Source organism: Podarcis gaigeae (genome assembly GCF_964106915.1).
Source record: "Podarcis gaigeae genome assembly, chromosome: 12".
NCBI classification, from domain to species: Eukaryota; Metazoa; Chordata; class Lepidosauria; order Squamata; family Lacertidae; genus Podarcis; species Podarcis gaigeae.
Window position 1 is genome coordinate 20,111,028 of NC_139688.1, and position 25,138 is coordinate 20,136,165.

Genomic DNA, 25,138 nt, shown 5'->3' on the forward strand with positions numbered 1-25,138 from the left:
AAAACACTCAGGGGGTGAGGGGGACCAGTGAGTGGTGTGTCCTGGGGAGAGTTCTGAGGGCCAGAGAGAGGGGCCTGGAAGGCCACAAGGGGCCACAGAAAGCTGGCTTATACCGTTGGCCCCTCTTAGTTCAGTATTGCTTACACCGACTGGCAGCTGCTGTCCAGGGTTTCAGGCAAGACACTTTCCCAGCTCTATCTGGGATTGAACAAGGGACTTTTGTGCATGTAATGCAGATGTTCTCCCTCTGATCTATGGGGAGGTTCCCCACCACTGGCCAAGAACCTCTAGCCACTCTGCTGGAGGTGAGAACAATAATTACTTCTGCTCCAAATATTTTCTTTCCAAAACCAAAGCCAAAGCCAGGAGGAGTAAAAAAAGAATGCACGATAAACTCCCCATCCTTACCAAGGAAAACAAGAGAAGCGCCCACCCCATATTTCTGGACACTACCTAATAAAGGGCAGTTGGGCTCACGGGGGACATCTGAAACCTGAATGCTAAATAGAGCCTGCTTTTTCATTTGTGCAGATTTCCTTATGGGCATACCTTGAGAGCAATCCAAAACCAGAATGGTCTTTTGTGCATTACACTGCTGCTCTTGTTGCCAAAAATTATTGCAGTGACAGAAAAAAGGGTTATGCCCTCCATGGGGTTGCTGCTGCAGCTCCTACCTGCCCCAGCCAGAGCTTGCTCTTGAGGGCACCACGTTGAGAAGGCTGCTCCGCTCAAACAGCACCAACACTTATTGTTGCTGGCGTTATGAGATTCTCAGCAAGGGTACCTAAGGGTCTTCCTTCCTTTTTCATGGTAACAGTCCTCTCCCCTCCCCCAACCAGTATCTCCGATTAGAGATCGCTGTTCTCTCTCCTCTCAGATTTGACTTCAACAATTTGGGTCAAAAGCTGGCTCAGGGATGTGAATCCTGGATCTCAGCCAGCAAGCTTGCCTCTGCCAGCAGAGAAAGAGAGAGGTGGCCACAGAGTGGTATGAGAATTAGGCTTCTGGAAACAAACCTGAAAGCAGCATCCAAAAATCCAGGGAGCCACTTATGGGTTGGGGTGGGGGCAGAATCCAACATTGCCCTCCAGATTTTGTTTGTTTGTTTTGTTCAGTTTTTACAAAGCTTACGAGGTTGTGTTCCATCCTTGCCTGGGTCTTCCACAAATACAACAGGAGATCTGAGAGGCCGTTCCTTCAAAGCGAATTGTTTGTGCAGTTTACCCGGGCAATTAAGAACAAGACTCATCAGTGTGAGTCACACTGAACCTTTATTAAAGACTCCACTCTGGCTCCAGAGTTTATTCTGCAGATCCCTGTCTCAAGGGACTGGCAAACTTGTGCTTGGAACCGGCAAAAAAGAAAGCATCTTATTAGCATCATAGAATGGTGATGCTTAAAGGAAAGGACTCAAAGGTGCTGCTACCACCGCCCCCTCCTTGCATGAGGGCCTCTCACTTGCCTTGAGAGATGGGGAGGAGGCAGACTGTATGTAGGGACAAAGGAAGCTGCCCTGTACTGAATCAGACCACTGGTCCATCTTCAAGCTTCCAAGGAGGGGACAGTCCAAGCCCAGGGTGGAGATGCCGGGAATTGAACCTGGAGCCTCCTGAACGCAAAGCGGATGCTCTACCACTGAGCTAGGACCTTCCTAGCAGACCTTCCCCAGGCAATGACTCAGCCCCATTTGGGGCAAGCAACAGGAAGCTCACCCACCCCTAAATACCTGCCTTTCACATTTGCAAAGATGGTCCATAGCAAAATGCATGGTGTGGGACCGAGTGTGGTGTGGTGGTTAGAGTGTTAGACTAGGACCTGGGAGACCCGGGTTAAAATTCTCACCGTGAGACCTTGGGCTAGTCACTATCTCTCAGCCTAACCTACCTCGCAAGGTTGTTGTGAAGATAAAATGGAGAAGGGGGAGATGTTTGTGTACACAGCCTTGAGCTCCTTGGAGGAAAGGGGTATAGAAATGCAATATCAATCAATAAATGCTGTGAGCTACTATTCAGGTCAAAACCTAAGAGAAGTTTGGCTTCAAGACAGCAAAAAGATGCTTTGAAATCATGGTTTGATTGTCATACTCAAGTACATCTGCAGCAAGCTAAGCGTTAGAAGCAAAGCATGCAGATCAGGTACAAGTTGGGAAACATGTTTTTTTATTTATTTATTTCTGGATTCTCAGTCCAAGTCTATGGGGAGTGGTAGAATGATCTTTTCTTTCTCTCTCTATCTCTCTCTCTCCCCCCCCCCCCATCCCGGACATGCATATCACAAGCGATTAAATGCATGTCTCAGCTCTGATACATTCTTATATAAGCACAAGAAGTAGTGGTTGTCATACAGTCCCTTGTTTGAGAGGATTTTGTCTAGTAACATCTGTGGGGAAGGTATGACGCAAACTGTTCTGTATTTTTCACTTTAATTCTTCTCTTGACCAAAAGTACAGCCAACTTTTTTGTAACGTCAGGTCTGCTAGAGACAAAGGTTAAGGTTTCAGCAGGCCGGACCTGGCTGCCTCCTGCGCTATCCACATATGTACTGTGTACGGTTCACATCTATTCCATTCTGCTTGTTTGGCAAACATTGCCTCCAGCAACTACTTACAATCTGTTAATCAACACTGCTTTAGATTCTTTTGATGAAGGGCAGCTCAGAAATATTTTACATAAAATAAACAAACTCTCAGTCAAAAACATTCCATTTCTCCTCAGAGAAGAGCCTGAGCTCATGCTTTTAACTGAAGGATGTGTTCCCCTGAGTGGTGGGGCGGAGATTTGAACTGCTATTGTCCCAGCTACAGCACATTGCTGCCAAGGGGACAGGTAGAGCTTTCAGGGAGATTTATTAAGGACAGCAACATTTTATTTATTGCATTTCTATCCCACCTTTTCTCCAAGGACCTCAAGGTGGCATACATAATTCTCCTCCTCCCCATTTTATCCTCACAACAACCCAGTGAGGGAGTTTAGGCTGAGAGTGAGCGACCGGCCCAAGGTCACCTGGTGAGCCTCATGGCTGACCGGGGATTTGAACCCTGGTGTGGCGTTTGCCCTCCTAGGGGAGTGACATCAAACGGGGTTCATAAGGGTTAACTAATTGTAAAATGACTAACCAATGGGAACCCAATGGGCAGAGTTAATTGTGTATAAGGTTTAAGCACAGAGGGGTTTTTTTGAGAGGAGAGTTAGGAGTTAGAGTTGTTGAGAAGACAGTCTGGAGTTAGAAGAGAGAGGGAAGATAAGTCTGTGGGTTGGGCTAGTCTGGTGTGAGAGAATTTGTTAAGAGGAGTCAGTCAAACAGTTGAGATAATCGACAGAAGGTATTAGGAAGGTATAGGCTGGTAAACAAACTAAAGTTAAGATACTGACAGGAATATTATCTGAGAAACCATAAACTTGTTAATGTTTGTAAAATAAACTTGTTTTTTTTGGTTCACTTTTAACAACTGTCTGGACTCAGTGTTTTACCCGAGAGTAACGGGTTGCTGGCAGTGGGGAAGCGAGCACAGTGGTGGCACAGGGATCAATAGACCGTTAAATGTCCGGGGACCCTGTGTGATCGCCACACCAGGTCTCTCAGGTCTTAGGGCAACACTCCAACCACCACACCACACAGACTCTGGGAAATCTGCCTTGCCCTTTAGGAAATTCCCTGTCCCAGTCCTTCTGTGGGCGAGGATGCTCTCCAGTTGTGGAAACCAAAGCCTATGTGTGTGACTCAGGAAAGGGAGGAGGACGTTGGGGAATGTGGCAAGAATATGGTGGTGGCGGTTCTGCTCAGCGTCCGATATGGATGGATGGAGACCTGTCCCACAACATCTGAAGACTCGACAGGAAAGAAGGAGCAGCCACCCCCTCCATGACAGCTGTGAGCCAGAGCTCTGGAGCAGATGCATTCCAGATGAGCACCACTGTTGATTCATGTGCAGGGCATGACCACGGCTTGCATTTCAGAGCAAGGCAGCTGACATGGACTCATCGACGTGAACCACCTAGATGCAGGATGCTGGCTGTTTTCTTTCCTTCTCTCTCTCTCTGCTTCCCTCCAGCTTTCTCCTAGGCACCTCTTAAGGGATCCCTTGCTTCCCTTCTGAGTCATAATCTGAAAGCCTAAATCCATTTTCTTGGAAAGACATCTTATTGACTCCAGTCCATCATTTCCAAGTAAGTGTGCTAGGACAGTACCCTCAAGGCATTTTATGCCATATCAGGGGCCCCCATTTTAAAATATTAGGAACATAAGAAACAGCCTTATACTCAATCAGACCAGTGGTCCATCTAGTACAGTATTGTCTACACTGACTGGCAGCAGCTCTCCAGGATTTCAGGCAGCCCCACCTGAAGACTGAACCTGGGACCTACCTCACTGTGCCGTGGGGCCCTTCCCCACATGAAGCCACTTCCCCCACTCTGGAATCTCAGGTTCCCCATTCTGCGTGCAACAGACTGGGCATAATGGTTGCAACTGGATTCCTTTTCTCTTTTCTACACCGCTGCTCACCAAGGGGTTGGGTGGAAGAGATTTGTACCTCCCCAGGAATGGATCACCTAACCTACAGCTTGAAGATTCCTCGGTGTAGCCGTCTCTTGTCTTTCACCAATGTGGGGACAGGCTGAGATTTAACAGGAAACCTGCCCATGGACGAATTTCTGACTATTGTGCAGCTGTAAAAAGAATCCCAACAGGAAAAACAACAATATAGGAAGCCAGGATTCAGAAGCTGCCCTAGATAAAGTCAGATCCTTTGCTCACCTTGCTCAGAGACAGGTGTTTCCTTTCAATACTGGGCAGTATGTTTGAGGCTCTTTGTAAATAATAAGCAACATAGTTGTTATGATTTTAGGAAAGAAAAAGGGAACAGCTGGTCTCTCCATGCCCTCGCACAGGATAGCCTTGCCCAACCTGGTGCCCTCCAGATGTTGTTGGACTACAAGTCCCATCATCCCTGACTTTTGGCCCTGCTGAGCAGGGCTGATGGGAGTTGGAGTCCAGCCACACCTGGAGGGCCACACACACTTCCCATCCCTTGACCGCCAGTGGCTCTCCACCAGAGATTGAGTGTGGGATCTTCTGCATTTTAAGTAAGAGTTCTTCCACTGAGCTACACTGAAAACATTGCTGGGGTCTTTGGCAGATGTTTAAATAATTATACAACCTTCCGTAGGCACCTGGAGGCAACTCTGTATTGGGAAGCTTTTAATCTGTGATGTTCTGATGTGTTTTTGTATATTCTGCCGGAAGCTGCCAATAATAATAATAATAATAATAATAATAATAATAATACCACCATGTTAAAACACTGGTCCCAGGTATAGGGAACCTGTGGCCAACCAGAAGCTAAACTATAACTCCCATAATCCCTGGCCATTGGCCATCCTTGCTGAGGCTGATGGGAGTTGTAGTTCAACATCTGGAGAGCTAAAGGTTCCCTGCACCTGGTCTATGCCGCCTGCCTGCTAGTGGTTCTCCAGGGTTTCAGGCCTGCAGATACTAGGGTTGCATCTTCTACATGCAAAACAGATACCCTAGCACTGAGCTACAATCCTTCCCCATATATCCAAGATGAGGAACCTGTGGCCCTCCAAATGTTGCTGGATAACAAACCACAACCACCCAAAATAGTAGCAGCAGAAGAGAAGATAAAATAGCAAATACCCAGTTGGGCCAAAATAAAACCGTGCACTCAAAGCAGCTTTGACCAGTCACAAAAGCTTTCTGGGAAAAACCAAGGTTTCACACGGCAACCAGAGGTATACACAACAAATTGCCTTGGCAAAATACCCAGTTTATCTGGCCTAGTACTGTTGACACTGGCTGGCAACAGCTCAGAGAGGAGTCTCTTCCAGAAGTACCTAAGAAATGCATGCAGTCTGCATGCAAAGCCTGTGTTCTGCTGCTGGGGTCAAATCTGTGTGCTTTAAAACTGCTGTCCATGAATAAGGAACACAAGGGAGATGAATGGCAGGAAATTACCTTTTGCTGCATGCCACACCCTAGGTATCCCTTCTGTAGGAACTCTTTCCTAGGCTGTTGAGACTGGCACCCCAGGCCTCGGAGAAGGGAAATACCTGCTCCCTCCACCCAGTTCCTGTCCAATTGTGTAATGCTGTGACATGAGGAGAAAAGGAAATTCCTACCCAGTGGCGTTGGCTGTGGGCTCTCAAGTATGAGCAAACTTATCTGTGGCTCCCCTTACTCAAGTAGCATAGCATCGGGCAACAGCACTATTCCTGCAGATGACTTTGCATGGCCAATCAGCCTTGGGATAGCTCATATGGTAGAGCACAAGACTCTTAATCTCAGGGTTGTGGGTTCGAGCAAAAAGATCCCTGCATTGCAGGGGGTTGAACTAGATGACACTACACTACAATTCTGTGATTCTATGCATGAGCTCCTCTAATATAGTGTAAGGTATATGCGTTACTGCTTCTGGCTTGCCAGCAAGGAAAGCCTTGCTTTGCCAATTCCCATCCATTCCCAAATAGTGACCTGCCTTCCAGCCTTGAATTATACATTCATGAGGGCAAACACTAATTGTGAGAAAGGCAGGAGAGTCCCAGTTCGAATTTCAACGACAGCAATGAACTCATGGGGTGGGCTTGCCCTGAAGCCAGACTCTCTCTCTCTCAGTGTTAAGTTGTGGGTGAACATATCAGACGACACAGGGATTCTTCAAACAGCTCTTGTTTATTCAGAGGCCAGAACAGAACTGAACTGAAGGGCTCAGTCAGCCTGCTTATATAGAGCTCCAGTACCACGTTACTGTAACAGCTTTCTAAAACTATCCAATCACTGAACGTCACTTTCGATCCTTCATTTGCATAACTATCTACAGTATCCCCCTGCTGGCCCAGGGTGAGAACTTCAGTACATAACACTCACCATCTGCACTATGGGGACAAGAAAGTGACCCACCTCACAGGGTTGTTGTAAGGACTGAGATTGTACAAGGGAAGTGCTCTGAACAGTCTAAAGCACTATATAAATAACTGCTAACAATGCAAGCCTATGCATATCTAGGTGGAAGCAAGTCCCGTTTAGTTAAATGAGATTTACCCCCAGCAAAGCATACATAGTATTGCAGCCGCCGCCTTCTTATTTGCTTTCCTCACAAAAGTGACCTGAAACAACTAACAAAAATAGTATAAACGCTGTAACCAATTATGACAAACACAGCCAATAACAGCCTTTTGGAATATTCGTGACTAGTTTGCTCCCAGGTGGCCCATCTATGGACAAGGTGGGATTTTAATTTTTTTTAAAAAAACAACAACAACACACACACTGATTATTTTATAATCAGCCAGTAAAAGAAGCTTCTGTTCATCCGTAGCCACAGAATGCTGGCCTGGAGATAACAAGGGCTCATCACTTCCAGGAAATACTGGAGATCAGATCTGATTTGATTTGATTTCTAGAGGGATGAAGTTCCACAGCTGGAGAGTCCTGAATGCAGGTGCCAGGTTAAGATGCTGCTATTTTTGCGGGCATTTTAACAGTAGTGTTGGGAGGCTGCTGCTATATTCTAAACCATACTGCTGGGAGGGGAGAGTGCTCCTGCTTTTGGGCTTCAACACAGACATCTGGTTGGCCTCTATAAAAGAACAGAATGTCACACTAGATGCGCCTGATGCAGCAGGCTCCTCTTAAATTCTTAATAAATATCTCTTCCACCTTCCCCACTGCTTTTTACTCTGTTTCCTAGCTCCTTTCCGGGGTTCCCGTTGCATCCAGGAGACCCAGACCTACCTTCTGCCCACAGTCCCAGCGTGAGCTCCGTGCCCAAGGGATTCACCTTGCTGAGCAGGTAAGCTCTCAGCAGCCCATCTCACTGGGCACCGCGAAGGCAGGACTCGGAATGCAAAGCCACGCTCCTGAACGTTGAGATGCTTGTCAGACGCGAAGCCAGGTGCGGACGCCGTTTGGGTTGACGTCAGCTGGCTGTGCCTGGCAGCGATTTGGAAAGAGGCATTCGGAGAAAGGATTGGGGCACTGAATTATTGATGCGCATCAATATCCCGAGTAATAGACTCCCCTCTCTCCCCAGTGCTCAGGTTTCACGGGCACCGCGGGACGAGATTTCCCCAGACTACAGTGCTCTAAAGCTTCGGATCTGGGTTTTTAAGCCACACATGAAAAACCCTGCTCTTTGACAGGGGCAATAGCTAAAAATGCACAAAGGGCAAGCATATTTGCTTGCATGCTATCTATGAACCATGCCGCCTTCTCGCAGGTGCTTGGAAGGTTGCTATAAGCAGAACTTGGAAACAAATGGTGGGGGGGGGCTGCCCCAGTGAGGCCTGCAGCCCACTCTGTTAGGAGGATGAAGTCAGTGTCAAAGCTGCCAGCATCCTTATGGCTTCCTGAAGTTAATGAGCCCTGCTTCGCTTTCTGTTGCTGGTTCCCAAATTCCTTTTAACAACACACAGAGGTGGACGTGGAATCAATTGAGTGCTGGAAAAAGGCCTCTCATAATGCAGAGTTTCAGTTCAGGGCTAGTTTACAGAAATTTGCACAACAGTTTTGCCAGCCAACCTTCACACCCAAATTGCAAGAGAAGAAATTGGGAGGTGGAGAAGGGGGTCTTGAGCTGCACATCTTGAGAGCTGTGGGAGGAAGGCCCCTTCCCCGCCCACCTCCTACTTGCAGCATAGATGATACTAACCCCGTCAGATGGGCGGAGTACAACTAATGAAAATATTACAAAATTATTAGTATTGCTGTCTGGAGAGGAGAGAATCTGTCAGTTGTCGTTCCTTTCAGTTTCCCAAGCTTCAGTTGAACTTCCCATATTTCCGCATGAAATATGGGAAAAGATCCCATGGAAATCCCATTTCTCTTAATAGGCACATGTTTGTATGCCTTTTTTTCTGTCACTCACCAATTTTTTTACAAGTTTCTCCCTCCAATACAATGTATTGTTGTGTGTTCTGCATTTCGGGGCATGCTCTCCCCTAATTTGTACCCAGGGGCAAAAGTGTGTGGAGCAATGAATGTAATTTTTACTTTTGTACTGTGGGCGAGTTTTGTTCAGACAACCCTCTCTGTCAGGCAGGCAAGAGGCGTTTGCAGAAGACCACATCAAAGCCATACAAAAATTCCGCAAAGCAAGGGTGGGGAGGGGTATAGCCTGGGGAGAATGCCAAGGGCTTAACAGAAACATGAGAGGCGGCATTTGTCTCCTGGACCCTTAGGGACACTTCTCTCCACCACACGGTGCCCTGTATCTTCCAGGGATTCTTTAGCTGTGACACGCGTATTAGTAGGGGTTGTACTAGCTGATCCTCAAGATCCCTTCCAACTCTCTGATTCCATGAAGGATCTTGCAGCAATCAGGGTCAGCCCCTGTGGGCCCCAGCAGGGCTCTCACACCTTGCAAAATGGCTCGAGCGCCGGCTGCGTTAGAAAGCAGCCATTCATTATCTGGCCACCAGGGTCCGCTTTCGCAGTTCTGCTTTAGCTCTTGAAAAGTCTAGCAGGGAACAGCTGGGAGGGCTTGTGGGTCGCCGTGCCAATTGTGGTGGGTTTGTTCTAGTGTCTCGACCAGGTGCGGTCCCGATCGCGTGCCCCAAGCACTGCAGTCGTGCAAAAACAGCCCGAGGCGCGGAGCCCCTCGCTGCCCCTTGGAGACACTGGCTCGTAGGCGATGAGCCGCGGTGCCAACTGGGTCACAAGCGCCGGCGCCGGCAGCTCCCTGAGCGATGCCCACAAGCGAGCACGCGGGCTGAATCCGGCCTGCGTCCTCAGCCTCGGCGTGCTCCACGTGGCTTCCTTCCTGGTTCAACGAGATCTCTTTCATGTGGCTCAATGCGCTGCGAATTTGACTCCCGCCACGCGCACCGCTTGCGCATTTTATTCCTAGGGAGGAAACGCGAGGGGTTGCGTGAGATCAGCCTCCTCCTCCTCGCTGGCGTCTCACCAGCGAGCCCGGGCTCTGCTTCCAAAAGGGGCCGGGCTGGCAGTCGCAGATCCGGCCGAGAAGGTCGAGGCCGGGCCCTTAATTGGCCTGAGGCGCCCTCTGCTGGACATCGCTCGGACGCTCAGCCACGCAGCTCATTTCCGCCAGCGGCCGGCCAGCTGGTGACTCTTCCCCAGGCGAGAACAACGCGCGTGGCCTGAGGCCTCTTCTGCAGGTACTCTTTATGTTTATATCGCATACAGTTCCACATATGTGTGTGTGTGTGTGAGGGGGGGGGGGACAGAACGTGCTTAGGCAAAGAAAAGTGATGGAAAAAACTTGGCCATTAGAAATATATTTCTTGATACATTTCTTTCCCACAGTTTATATACCAATTAACGCTTTAGCTTCTAAGTGGCGTGCAGCAGAGTTAGTCAGATACAGTAAAGATAAGAGCTAACCCTAAAAGCAGAAAATTTACTTTAAGTGCATTGCTGGAAATAGCACATGGGTAGGCAAATTAAGGCCTGGGGGCTGAATCCGGCCCATTCGCCTTCTAAATCTGGCCCACGGATGGTCCGGGAATCAGCGTGTTTTAACATGAGTAGAATGTGTTCTTTTATTTAAAATGCATCTCTGGGTTATTTGTGGGGCCTGCCTGGTGTTTCTACCTCAGTAGAACATGTGCTTTTTATTTAAAATGCATCTCTGGGTTGTTTGTGGGGCATAGGAATTCGTTCATTATTCCCCCCCCCCCCCAAGGTCTGAGGGACAGTGGACCGGCCCTCTGCTGAGAAAGTTTGCTGACCCCTGATAATAGTAAAATATGCAGTCGGGAAGAGGCTGCTGCATATACTTTGTGGTTCTTATTTACCAGGGACAACAGTCCTGGTTTCTTTTGCGTTCCCATCCTCAAGTAAACCATTTTGCCCTGAATTGTGCCTTTAGGGCTATACCTCATCAAAATGCTGTGAGTGCAAGTTGTTCGGCATTGCCATTCTCTGGCAGAATTCACCTTCCTCCCCTGGGCCTCCAGAGGGACAATCTCTGGGTTCAAAGGATGGACCTTTGGAACGTAGGAGGTAAATACAAAGGCCAAGTCAGGAGAACTTTCTGCGTGAGCAATCTGAGCTGGCTGTTTATTCATTCAGTTGCATTCTTACCCCACAGTTCTCCAAGGAACTGAAAGTGGTGAACGTGGTTCCTCCATTCTTCATTTAAACCCCACAACAACCCTGTGAGGTAGGTCAGGCTGAGAGGCAGCGACTGGCCCAAGGTCACCCAGTCAGCTTCATGGCTGAGTTGGGATTTGAACCCTGGTTTCCCAGGTCCTAGTTTGACACTCGGACCACTACACCACTCTGGTACCACCTTCTTTGCTGGAAAACCTCTGGTATAAAACAACTCTCTGCACGTTGCGAAAGTGTATCAACCCCCTTTGGCCCGAACATGGAAGAAGGAGAAGATTAAAGTTGTTTCTTTGAATGCCTTCATTGTCCCCCAAATCAGAAAGGCCAGAATATTGCTAAGCCCAATGTGGCATTGTATCAACCTGAAGCAAGCCGCTAAGGGAGTCTTCTCCAACATGGTGCCCTTCAGATTACAGTTCCCATCAACCCCAGCCCCATGGCCAATGTGTACAAACATGGCATGCAGGAACCCCCAAATTCAATCCCTGCTATCCTCAGGTAGGGTAAGTAATTTCCCCCTTCATTTTATTGTATCATCTTTTGGAAAGCTGCATTGAGGTTTTTTGTTTTTTTGCAATTAAGTGGCATGTAAATATGATGAAACAAATAAAAATAAAATGACCCTAATCCCAAGGAGCCACTGACAATATAGCCACTGATACGTAGACAATATTGAACTAGGCTGCAGGTGCCCTCCTGATATTGCTAGACTCCAACTCTCATCAGCCACAGCCAGCATGGCCAAAAATCAAGGATGATGGGAATTGTAGTCCGGCAACATCTGGAGGGCACCAGGTTGGTGAAGGCAGCCCTAGTGTGAGGACATGGGGAGCCTGCCTTCCATTTTCCCTCTTCCCCCAACCTTTTTCCTAAGATAACAATGGGGACCCATCAGATGTTGTTGGACTAAAACTCCTATCATCCATGACCATTGGGCGTGTCCCTGGGGCTGATGGGAGTCAGATTCTAGCAGGTTTCCCATCCCTGCCATGTAATCATTATCATAAATGTAACGTTTATGGTTTACAAAGACATACTGCGCAGTAATTATATCAGGCTCACAGTCTGAGAAGACAACACTGTGAGGAAAGGAGGAGGAGGAGGACAAGGACGCAAAGGGGAAGAAAAAAGATTATAGCAATTCATCATCTCAACATAAAAAAGGAGAAGGCGAGAAACCAGAGTGCAGGCTTCCCATTGATGAAGTTGTCTGTACTGGGCAGGAGCAGAAGGGTCAAGCACCTGTGTGCTTCACCCATTTGGGGGAGAGCGAGTGAGATTGTTCACATTCTGAGGCCAGACAGAAACATTCGTAGCCAGCAGCATCTCTTGGGTTCCAGATTTCACTGGGAGAGGAATTGTGTCGCTGAATTTATTAATGTGTGATTGCGACCACATCGCAGTGCTCCACTGACCCACAGGAGCTTAACTGGATTCCTGGTATCCATACTCTCCACTGTAAACAGATCACCACCACCGTCAAATTCTTTTTCATTCCAGAATGGGTTTCTGATTGAACACCTGACTAAGCAAGGTGGGTGCAGCTGGTGCCATAGTGGTCCTTATCACATCACAAGAGGAATGGGGGCCTGTGGGTCTCTAAACGTAGCTGGACTCCAGCCCCCATGAGTCCCAATGGTCAGGGGTGGTGATCGGAGCTGTTGTCCAGCAACATCTGGCAGGGTCCAGATCTCCCAGCCCTGCACCACAAGGATCATAAACTAACCTTCCAAGAATCATAGAATTGCAGAGTTGGAAGGGGCCAGAAGGGCCCCCTGCAGTGGATGCAGGTTTAAAGCATCCATGACAGATGGCCATCCAACCTCTGCTTAAAGTCCCCCAAGAAATGAGAGTCCACAACCTCCCGAGGGAGTCTGTTCCACTGTCAAACGGCTCTCACTGTCATAAAGTTCTTCTGGACTCCTTTCTTGTAACTTGAAGCCATTGGTTCAGGTCCCAACCTCTGGAGGAAACGAGCTTGTTCCCTCTTCCATGGGACAGCCCTTTAGATATTTGAAGATGGCTATCATATCTCCCCTCAGTCTCCTCTTTTTCCAGGCTAAACATACCCAGCTCCTTCGACTGCTCCCCATAGGGCTTGGTTTCCTCTTCCTTCTTAGCTCTTCTGATGACCTTTCCTCACATTTGGTATCACATGATGCACTTGGGACCCAGGCTGCAACCTTCTTAGATACTCAAAAGCAGTGAAGGGTTTTCCAGCAGGTGTTTTAAGCTGACCCTTCAATGCCCAGTTTAGCAGTCAGGATCTAGACTGGGCCAGGAAAAGAGTAACGCAGAAAAGGGAGATTTAGTCCAGATATTAGTGGAGCGAAACCTCATTTCTTGAATGAATTGCAGAGGGCAGGCCTGACAAAAGACATCTGAGTTAGGAGGTGTAATATCACACAAGCACCCAGTAAATAAAATCAGCCGGATTAATTTCTTCTCTTCTCTTCTCCTGCCCCGGCCCGGCTCTCCCAACATGATGCTCAATTCATCATCAAGCGTACAGCGCACAACGATTTTCCACAGGAATTGAAGCACTTAGGATAAAATGTTGCCAGCTCCAGCTACATTATTATAAAAACAACATCTAATTTATGGTGTTGGAGTGCCAATGCATTTCTTCACTGTAAGTCACCCCTGCCTAGGATGGGCTATAAAACCGCGAGGCACAATGGCTTTCCTCGCCGCTTGTGATATCGCAGTAATCAACCAGAAATATTTCCCACTGTGGAAATTAGCGCTGATTAAATTCCATAGCCCGATCTAATCACAGCAAAAGGTATTTTGACAAAACAGCGCATTTTCGAGGTAGGAATTCAACAGTAGGCTCAACATTTAGGCAACAGAAAATTTCAGGCGGCCTCATATCATCAGCACTTAGACATTTGCCTTGTCCTGCTGAAATGTGCCAGGAGTTTGAAAATGTATGTTACATTAAATGGCAGCTTTTTACTGTCTGTCAGGGTTCAACCCACTTTTCCAAGTTCCATCACTTAAACTGGAGGGTCTCCCATTCCAGCTTACTATTGACACTTTTTATTGAGGCCCAGTAAATTGACCAACCAAAGCCAGACTTTTGCCTCTTAACAGTCATAATGTCATAGTAGGAGGATGCCGTAACGGTCACTATAATCATGGAGACTAGATTCTCCCTATCTATGTAGTTTGGTTCCATTAGGAGAGATGTAAAAAGGGCCATTTGACACTGGGGCAGGCTGTCTTGCCTTCACAGAACCTGAATGCCCACCTATCAGCAGTGCTGTGGATTCCGGCACTGAAGGTTGGGACAGATGACTGCCAAAGACCCTTCCAACTCTGAAATCCAGTGATTCTGTCTCGTGGGTCTGTTTATTTTAATTAGTTTCTATTAAAGGTGTTCTTCTGTTATAAAACAGACAAATAAGTGGAGAAAAGTACAGGGGGGGGAGAGATGGGGAGGTGTTGTTCTTTAATTCTGTTGCATAGTGTTAGTGTAGGGTTTGTATCAGCATTGTGTGGGTTGGTCCTTTGTTTATGCTGGTTGCAGATGTATGGCTTCTTTGCATGTGTATTTGAGGGGGTGGGTTGGTTGTTGGGTCAGATTATCCATACAGTCATACCTCGGGTTGAAGTAGCTTCAGGTTGAATATTTTCGGGTTGTGCTCCATGGCGACCCGGAAGTAATGGAGTGCGTTACTTCCAGGTTTCGCCACTCGTGCATGCGCAGATGCTCAAAATGACATCACGCGCATGTGTGGAAACTCTGAAACGCGACCCACGCACATGCAGATGTGCAGTTGTGTGTTACGTTTGCTTCAGAATGCGAACGGGGCTCCGGAACGGATCCCGTTCGCATCCAGAGATACCACTGTATTGATTTATATGCTGTTGGGGGGATAGGTCATTATCCTGTTGTGCCGTGTTATGTGATAAAGGGAAACCATACTGGGGTGAAGATGGCCTCCTTTGCTTGGCCCCATGCTAATTTGTTTGTTGGTTAACTTTTCTAGCATGGCAGTTTCCCATACATTTTGGAACCACTGGTCTACCGCATGTTCACTCCTGATCTCGCCGGCCTGTTTTGAGGACAATATGGGATAAACCCCCTCCGTACTCCCCTTTTTGAGATCATAATGCAATTGATAATAATGAGGGAATCAGATCCTGTGACTTTTCTCTCAGGTGGTCTCAGCCTGGAGAAGTACACCCTAAAGAACAAGGGCTCGTTAAAGAGACCCAAAAGAAACCAGTCGCAGCACTGATATCCGCATCCCAATTCCACCCAGCTGCATTTTAAGAGGGAACGAGAGAAAGAAAAATGTTTTGGATCCAATTCCCAGCTCCGTTGGCAGGTTGGGGGTGACACGTCGAGTACTTTCACCATTTTATGGCCAGGTTTTGGCAGGAAAGGAGCAGCTAAATTATACCCTTAGGGAAAACAGACAGATTTAACAGCCCATGGTTTCCTGGCGCCCAGCCCAGAGTGCCTTCCCTTAGCTCAGAGGGCATTGCTCTGTCTGCACCATGGCACCAGGCAAAGTAACAGGAGAGCTGGCAATGTCAGCCTGCAAGGTTTGACAGAAGAGACAATAGCACGTCGCTCATGCAGCAGCTCAGATAAGGCTCTGACAAGCCAGGAATATGGGTGTAATTTAGATCAGTGTTCCTGGAACCTGAGTGGCGCTGAAAAATAGTTTTGACATTTCCAAAAAGAGTTGAGCAGACATAAGCACATCACTTAATAGATGAGAGTGTGAAAGGGCCAAAATAGCAGGTGGGAACGGGATATAGCAAAAGGCAATTTAGCAAGGACCTCTCTCCAATATTCTGGTTTGCTGCAAGCCAGCTTTTAATGTGGGGGAATAGGCAAGAATACAACACCCCTCCCCTCCTCATACACAGCCTGAAGTGGTGCACAGCTCTTGAGTTCACCCACTTCAGTCTATTATTTCATTCTGTGTAATGCTGGGAAGTGGAATCTGTGCCCATCCCATGTGTTTTTGGATTTCAGTGCCCATTATCCCGGACCCTTGGCCATGTTAACCAGGGCTGATGGGAACTGGAAGTGCAACATCACCTGGAGGAACAGAACTTCCTCACCCAAAGTGTGAAGTATTGAAATGATTGTGGCAACACCAACATTGCCCTAGCCAACTCTTAGGTTGGTTGACTGGTGTTGCTAAACCAGCTCTAAGAAAAACCAGATGAGATGGTGAGTCTATACCACAGTTCTGTCCTTTTCTTCCTCTGCAAAAGAGACTTCTATTTTTCTGCCTCATTTTCAGAACGCTTTAGAATTTGTTTAAACTTTTGATAGCTTACCTTGCAGAAATGCAAAGGATGGCACCTTTCTCTTTCCTCTCTGCAGCCTCCCTGGCTGCCCACATTTCCTGATCTGAAAAGCATCCTCAGAGGAGGAGATGCTGCACAATGTCTTTTCCTGACCTTTAATAGAAGCACAGGCACCCAGGAGGACTGCAGAGTGCAGAGAGATGATTTGTAGAATGAAAGAAAGGGACCCTCACAAATGCTACTCGGACACCTTGAAAGTAATCATGACAAAAACCCTGCAACCCACGATGGGAATTTCATAAGAAAATGATCTACCTTTGACCATTTTCAAATGCAGTTTCTTTTCTCATTCATTGATAAATAATGGGGTGTGTGTGGAGGAAGAACAGGAGTAACTTTTTGAACTGCACTAATCTGGACTTCTAACTTCAGGTGGTGGTGGGAGCCTCACATGATTGGATGCCCCACTGTGTGTCCACACACACAAAGACTGATGGGATCCTGCAGTCATTTGACTAGATTTTGCAAAAGACTTTGACACCCCCCCCCCCAATTCCTGCATGGCCTTTTGTAAAACTAAACTAAAAAATACAATAGTTTTTCTTCTCTGAGGTCAGGGTATATATACTGCATGCCCTATGCACATATGTGATCACTTTTAGTTTATTGTTTTTCAGTGAGTTACAAAACATTCTCTGCCACAGACAAACCTGAAATTGCAGAGCCATGCTCTTTACATGTGTGAAAAGTGTACCCATTTTGTAGAACATTTTAGACAATTGCAATGTGTTGTATTGTGGATCTGCCTTTGAAAACAAACTGCAGCCTGCAGGTCCTGAAGAGGGCGGCAAAAACATTCACTGGGACTGGTATAAGACCATCTTTACACTTCTCCTTTGCAGGCTGCACTGGCTCCCTGCATTTGGATCCAATTTAAAGTGCTGGTTTCAGTCTTGAAAGCCTGAAATGGCTTGTGATCAAGTTTCCCAATGGAGCATCTTCTCCTGTGTGCACCTGCCCAAACCTAAAGATCTTTGGTGGCTCTTTTCTGAGTGGCTCTGCCAAATAAATAGGTTAGGCAGGGCCTTTCTGGTAGTGGCACCCCTGCTAGGGACTGGTTTTTCCAGGGAGGTTTGCTTGCCATCATTTTTATGATCTCTTCTTGTTCTATATAGCACTCCCACGAGAAAAGAAAATGAACAAGCCCGAAACTACACGGGGATGCACAGGTAAGTAATAACAGTATAAATAAGATTCTTTACAAAAAGCACCAACATGGTGTCCAGATTTAATGCAATGGTAAAAGGTAGACAGTTCTATGCATTATTTGTAACACTATATGTAATAAAACCCCAATGAATTGCATAAATGTGTTCTGGGTTTTCCAATCCACTGGAGACTTTCAGATTGTAAATCCGCCCCCCATATTGCTGCATTCCTCACATTCTTACTTTATTACCTTTTGGCACCAGGTGGAAGACCATTGAATTCATCCAGGCTTTTTAAAGAATTTAATGTTTCACAGTCTGGCTCTTTGTGTTTTAAATTCGGTTTTGATTATGTTCATTTTTAGAATCAACCCATTACAGTGTCCATTATTTTATACTTCAGTGTTGTTCTTATAATCTGAACAGTTGAACAGTTTAGAAACTTCTGCTATGGGTATCAATATAAATGAAATAAATGAAATAATGAGCCAGTCCTGTCATAGCAAGCAATTACTAGTTTTCATCTAACATAGGCAGATCCCCACATAAAGCAGGCTTGCATACAGGACTTGGAACTCAAACTGATGCTCACATATGCCATGGAAGTACAGCATATCATTTGCAGTTGCTTCCTTTTTTAAGCTGTGTTTGTTGACATCTCTGGACACTACTTATGCAGAAGTCTTAAGGACTTTGGTTTTGTGGGCTAAGTCACACATCAGGTTATAACAAGGCCACTCAATTCAGTCTCTTCAATGTGCTTGATTGCATTTGATTTGGTCAGGTTAAGAACAGCATCTCAAGAGATCATCATGTCACTTAGCAACAATGGCTTGAAGATTTTCCTCCTGTAAAGGTAATTTTGAACTGTTAACCGTCTACTGAAATGCTTTCCCAGGTTTACAGGCAGGGAAAACATTGTACTGCATCTCTTTGAAAGACACATAAAAGGGAGGAAATCTTTTGAATATGTTGTGGTAATTCAAAGTGAATAGATAGCTACCTAAAACAGTAACCAGATATGGCTTTGCATCCTTTGTTGAAATCAGAATTTAATGCAGGGGAAAAACCACACCACATGATTTCTGAGCAAAAGCCTTGAAACTTACTATATTTTAGTAGGTCTGATATAAGCCAGAGAAGTCAGCTAAGATCTAGAGCAGTGAGCCATGATCCAAATTATTTTATCTGGCTGTCATTTGTCTTACTACAGTTTAATCAAGGTATGATAATTTTTGTTCTGTTTCACTCATAGGGAAAAGAAGCAACGAGGCTGCATTTCTCAGCAGTGCTTGCTATTGTAGGCGAATTCTGGAAAGGAGCTGCTGCCAATCTGCATCTTGAAGGTATATTTCAGTAAGTATATCCATTTTCTTCTGTCGCCTCTTTCCTACAAATCGCAACTGTTTATCACCTGGTCCCGTACTGATGGACCCATTAGCACGAGTGGATCAGATGGTTGAAGGCCTCAGACTTAATACAGAAAAATGACAATCACTTTATCCTGAGGCTCTGATTATGCAGCACCATTATTTCATGAGCAAGGAACTCGGTGGAGAACCTTGGTTGCTTGTACAGTGGTGCCTCGCAAGACGAAATTAATTCGTTCCGCAAGTTTTTTCTTCTTGCGAAGCACGGTTTCCCATAGGAATGCATTGAAAATCAATCAATGCGTTCCTATGGAGACCGTCCGGGGACAGAGGGGAAGTGCCGCGCACCTTCCCCTCTGTCCCCAGAGATTGCGGGGCAAGCTTCGTTTTGTGAAGCAAGCCCATAGGGAAATGCTTCTTGCGAAGCGGCTAAGAAAACGAAAAACTCCTTCGTCTAGCGAGTTTTTCATCTTCCGAGGCGTTCGTCTTGCGGGGTACCACTGTACACAACATGGACATTAAATCACAGGCACCAGTTCTCTCTTTATCATGAAATACTAATTTTCTGAATCAGAAAATTTCTGCTGTTTGTTCACAGCACAATGCAAATATTTTCTGTGTGTTTTACTGAAATGAGGTATTTTCCGACAGAATCAGTTACGTGGGAGAAGAAGAACAAGTCTGTGTGCATTGCTAAGAGTTTATTCTGAAGCTTTGCTTTGAGTCTTTGTCATAAAAGACAGTTTATCTTTACAACAAGTTATTAGAAACTGAGATTTTTTTTTATTTCTACTATTATAAAAGTAGAGCATAGGAGACTTTTCAGAGCCATCTTCAAAAAGCAGACCGATCTTTTTTGTATATAAACTGTACACAGAAAAAAAACAAGGCACTATACATTTTTGGGATAACAAAGTATATCAAAGTTGGATTTGGAGAGTTTCTCAAGAAACTCATGTGATGACGCTTTGTTCAGTTTAGCACCTGAAGCAGCATTGAGACCAATTTGTTGCCTATTAAAAAGAGAAACCATTCAGAGATAGAGGGTGGGAAGACACAAAGAGAAGAGTAAAAACATAATTGGTAGTTTAACTAATTCAGACCAAGCAACTGCGCCGCCGAGCTACTTTTCTGAAAGTCCTTCTTGACGGAAGTCTTGAAAGTGAACAATACACATTGCATTGTTAAATACATCCTTGTCCTATGTGTTTTATATAAATATAAATTCTTTTTGAAAATCCACAGCTTTAAACAAAATAACACTTTACAAAGAGAACGTCTTCAAAACCCAAATGACGCAGCTTAAAAAGATCCGCCATTGCTGCTGCAGCAGCAGCCTGAGAAACTGCTGCTAAAGTACAAGGGAGAACACAATTCATCAGCAGTCAAATTGCCTTACCTCCCCAAACAAAGAGCCTGCAAAAGAGTTCTCTCACACATTTACAATATGACGTGATTTAAAAAGAGGCAGTAATCTACAGCCTTCCGGCGGTATCTTGTTGGCTTGGTGAAGGGGGTGGGGGTGAGCACAAGTTGGCCACGCTGCTGCTCTTCGTCCACGAGGTGCTGAAAATGACACAAGATCCCACTCCAGCTTTAGCCCTTAACTGCAACATGGCCAGCTTATTTAGAAGAGTCCTTTTGCCTTTTTGAGGTTCACCTGTTTCCAGGAAGGCAGTGTGTTATATTCCTCTCTTGTCATCTGCAATCCAGCCTGCATTAAAAGGATTGTTGAAGGGTAGGCATTAAGAAGTGTAAAAAAGAAGAAGAATAGCAATTATAGAGACATCTGTGAGACGTGTATTCCCATTTACCTCAAAATCTTCATCTGAAAGGTAGATTTCAAGATTTAGTGGATCCACTCCCTCTGGGAGGGGCCTTGCTAAAAGTTCGGCCAATGGGTACAGCTTCTTGCATAGTTTGGCCAGCACATCTTCCACAAGGATTATCTGGTTAGAAGCTTCAGCATCCTAGAGGGGAGGAAAAGATTTAGAAATTTCAAGTGGTTCAGAAAGAGAAAGCAGCCAAATGTTCTCTACGGAGAAGTCAGGTGATAAACAAATTCCCCCCACACCGGCTCTTCAGTCTGAAAGGAATTATGTTTGTATATTCTTACAATAACAACCTCATTTGCTATGGCTTAGCATTAAATGAAGAAACCAATGCAAGCTTTGGGCTTGCACACATTCTCCCTCCCTCCTTGCCTTCCATGATGGCTGGACGTCAGGTGGCCAAGACAGTTTCTGATTCCTTTTTCAATTAACTACTGTATTTACTTGAGCCTAATGCGCCATCAAAACTAATGTGCACCTCAATTTTTCAGAACCTTGAAACAAATAAAAAAAAGTATTTGTTGGCACATGTAACTGTGCCATCAAATCTAATGCGCACCTTAAATCCCACAACATAATTTGACCAAAAAAGGTGAGCATTAGATTCGAGTAAATACAGTAGTTTAGTAATATTGTTTCTATTTTTCATGCCACGGCCAGTGGATGGGTGGTGCCAGAAGCAGAAGTGGGAGAAACAAATGTTAGTTTACTTGCACTTTGCAATCACAACGGAGCCACTGTTTCATCTGAAAAACCAGGTCTTCGTTTACTTCTTTTACAGATATGGCAGCCGATTTAGAACGAACCAGCCAAAAGACGTGGCTCTCTCGAGGGAAGGTTCTTAATTACCAAGAAAGTCCCCACATTGCCACTTCACATTTTGTGTAAGGCTTTGCATTTCTGACAAAAACGATATGCTCTGTTTTGAGAAGGAAGCTCCAACCACTGCAAGCCTTGGCAGGTTTTCTGAGAGAGATAAGGAATAGCCAGGCCTCTGTTACTGAATCAGCTCAACAAAAACAAATATTTTAGCCAGACCTCTCGGTTCTTCGGACATAAAACATTTCCTTGCATCCTGGAAGCTTTATGAGTAGATGATAAAATCTCAGTCAAAATCCACCCACGCTGGTTATTCTCCCCCCTCAAATGCTTGAAGCTGCCTCTCCATGGTAATCCGCTGGCTTTTGCTGCTTCCCAGAACACCACCACAGCCACATCACCAGCAGTGCAGTGGAAAATGAAGAAAGATAATGAGAAAGGTTGATATACCATTTCTGTGATCTCCGCAATGTCCTCTCTGTGTTCCCAGCTTGGAAACATATTGGTGAAGGTCAGAGGTTCGAGACCAGCGTGAATTAGGTAAGATTTGGGAGGTTTCTTCACATTTTTTCCTATACATAAAAAGAAATCAAAATAAATATGGAATGCCTTGCCACCTTCTTCTAGACTTTTGTGAATTTTCCACTTATCTGAAAAAAAAGCTTTGTGTTGTAAACCTTTCAAACAAAGTGTCCAGATTACCCAGGAATATGTTTTAAGGCTCTCTTTATCTCAAAGGAACATGTCTCAACCTTAATAGCAGCCTGTCTTTCCTGGATATTCCTTTTGTGGGCCCTAGTGATGAGGCCTTCTAAATTGCAGAATTCCATCTTTAGATGCAAAGTTGGTGCGGCAGAAAACCTGCGCATTCCAGAAGGTTGCTGGCCTGCAACTCCCACCCCTACGCTTGGGAGATCCTTCTCACTGCTTTTAGATGGGTACTGAAAACCTTTTTATTGCACATGGTGGTGGGTTTTTTGGTCTTTGATATATCCTGTTTTAATGATAAGTGCATTTATTCTGGTCTTAGCAGAGTGTGAATTTAATATATGTGTGCATGTGTGTTTATGCACACCCACACAATTAAGGTTGCAATTTTTAAAAGTTAATTGAATTAAGTTGCTTTGTTGAAAAACAGAACATAAACAAACTGAAATAAATCAATAAAAGCAGTTGCCTTTTATATAACAAGACAGAACACTGGTTGACTGATCCCAGTATTTCCTACTTGGAATGGACGAGGCCTTTCCTAACTTTGCTAAGAGAGGCTTAACCATAGTCTGCTTCAGACAGCTTGGTCTGAAAGCATATAATGCAGTAGGCTTGCTGGAGCTACGCAGGCCTGGGTCTACTTGTGCCCAGAATTGAGACCTCTTGCATTCTACCCTCAAGTGCTTGAGGAAGGAAAATGGATGTTACTGCCAAGACAAATAGTTTTTTTCCAACTAAGTTCTATTAACTAGACCTTTTGAAATTAATGGATCTCAGTTACCCATACCCATTAATTCTAATGAGTCTACACTGGGTACAGCCCAATGATTTTTATCCATTGCATATAGCTGCAGATAATAGCTACAAATATTCAGTGTGGATGCCTGACCTCAACACAGCATAGCATAGCATAGGAAAAGCTATCTCCAGAAACTAGTGGCAACAATATCACTTAAATTGACTATGATGGATTGTTGGAGAAGTCCATGTATTATCACAGCCTCTCTTCTACAAATTTCCCAACATACAAGCATCAGACTCGCATGCTGAAGCTAGAAAATGATTAGTGGATGTTCTCCAAGTGCCTTTTTAAAAATATGGCAGTGCTTACCTTTGTGTAAGCAGCAGCTCATACCTACAGTGCAGTTTAATCTGCACGTGTGCAATTAAAAGTCTTCCGCTCTTCTAACTACAACAATGGAAGCTGCTTGAATTTGTCAGTGATGCCACAGCAACTGTTTGACGAAAGTCCAAACTTTGCAGATATGCCAGTCTGGATAGAGTGCCCTGGCCTAGGCTCTTACAGTCTTCCTTAGGGTATCATTCTGCTAAGTGACGGTGCTGCAGAACAGCAGCAGCAGTGGTGCATCTACAAGTCCCTGAGTGAAGACTGCTGCCTGACTCCATCCCTTCTCCTTTTTAATCTGATCTTGGGTGTTGTTTCTTTGTGATGGTATATGATGGCAAAGTTTTGGAAAAAGTTTAAACAGACAAGTTCAGCCATCACCCAATCTGGTTTAGCTCTCATTATTAATGTATATATTTTGTGGTTGCCATCTGTCTGTCTCGAGCCAATGGAGTACATATGAAAATCATTCCAAATGGAAAGTACAACATATATTCAATACATTTCTATTGTGAGATTCACACCAAACTGGAAAAGTAATCATACTGGGGGTTTTTTAATGGCACTTTGAAGACAAAGCAACTTAATCACAGCATAATATTTTTATAGACAGGAGCCTAACTGCATCAAATACATAAAGCGAACTAGATAGATGGTTAGGTACAGATGCACATCGGCTCTGGAACAGTGGAAAGAAAGCCAACTCAACAAGGCAAGACTTGTTGTTAACAAAATGGCAATAACACACCCTCGCAGCAATAATGCAAGATGTAATCTAGTCTTATATCTGCATCTGCTGGAACAAAGCATGAATTCTCAATGGCAGCTGTTAACACCAACTGGGTTTCCCCACCCCCCCAGGAGAGAATCACCTATAATCCTTATTTAAACCAGGAGAGATATAGTGTCAACTTTGTTAGTGGAATCTAATCCTGCATCTCCTCACTAAGTGTCCATCAAAATACATCAGGCACAGGACATCCAGAGAGATTAAGAAGCAGAACATTTTCATTTCCTTGAACATTCTGATTCTGACTTTATAGGTCACTGTATTTAAGCAGAAAAGGTTGAGGTGACTCTCAGAAACAGTTAAACGCAATTAGGTTCGCTGTAGCTATCGCAAGGTTTGTAGAACGCCTGCTCATTAACTGCAGCAAGCTGCTTGTAAAGTAATATTTTATTAATGAATTAAAATAATTGATTTAAATAATGATTACCTAGACACAAGCTTTTTTTTAGTGATGGGAATGCACGATCAGGCAGCTGAATTCTCCTTAATGAGAGCCATGGAAATGTTGGGGAGCTTTACCTTAGAGCAATGATAGGCAGGGGAAGGGAGAAAAACACTCCCACAGGGGCTAACTGCCCCTACCCCCACTTTAGGCAAGCCACACATATCCAGCCTCTTGTCACAAATCCTTGGTGATCTGCCTTAGAAAGGACATCATTCAGTGCAAGAATGATGCAGGGCATGTAGCACCTTTGTTCAGGAGCTATAGCTATCAATGTGTACTACCAATGCAGTAGCTACACAGGGCAGACAGCCAACAGCATCTGCTACCAGGCCAGGTAGCACTGAACAACTTGGTTCCAGGAAACCTCAAAGGTACCCCTTTTATCCCAGCTCAGTCACTGAGAGGAGGGCTGCTAGTCGCCCCCTGTGCTGCATAATCCTGGCTACCTTCAACTAGGCATTTAGTGTGG

General features: G+C 45.3%; 2 protein-coding genes across 51 annotated transcripts in view; one reads left to right on the top strand and one right to left on the bottom strand.

Annotated features, from left to right (window-relative positions):
- The window catches only part of LOC310828597 (uncharacterized protein), a gene marked incomplete at its 5' end in the record, with an annotated part of 41,047 nt that extends 18,999 nt beyond the window's left edge, over positions 1-22,048 (top strand). Inside the window, 5 exons of the mRNA XM_083706213.1 lie at positions 7,709-7,810; positions 9,866-10,136; positions 17,544-17,597; positions 18,832-18,932; positions 21,560-22,048. Coding sequence (XP_083562339.1) covers positions 7,709-7,810; positions 9,866-10,087 — 324 coding nt within the window. The 3' untranslated portion in view covers positions 10,088-10,136; positions 17,544-17,597; positions 18,832-18,932; positions 21,560-22,048. The remainder of the gene's footprint in view (positions 1-7,708; positions 7,811-9,865; positions 10,137-17,543; positions 17,598-18,831; positions 18,933-21,559) is intronic.
- The window catches only part of SVIL (supervillin), a 141,926-nt gene continuing 136,420 nt past the window's right edge, over positions 19,633-25,138 (bottom strand). For all 50 annotated transcript variants that reach the window (XM_083704509.1, XM_083704537.1, XM_083704536.1 and 47 more), the window contains 3 exons: positions 22,048-22,169; positions 20,761-20,916; positions 19,633-20,660 (listed from right to left, as the gene is read on the bottom strand). In XM_083704509.1, coding sequence (XP_083560635.1) covers positions 20,574-20,660; positions 20,761-20,916; positions 22,048-22,169 — 365 coding nt within the window. In that variant the 3' untranslated portion in view covers positions 19,633-20,573. The remainder of the gene's footprint in view (positions 20,661-20,760; positions 20,917-22,047; positions 22,170-25,138) is intronic.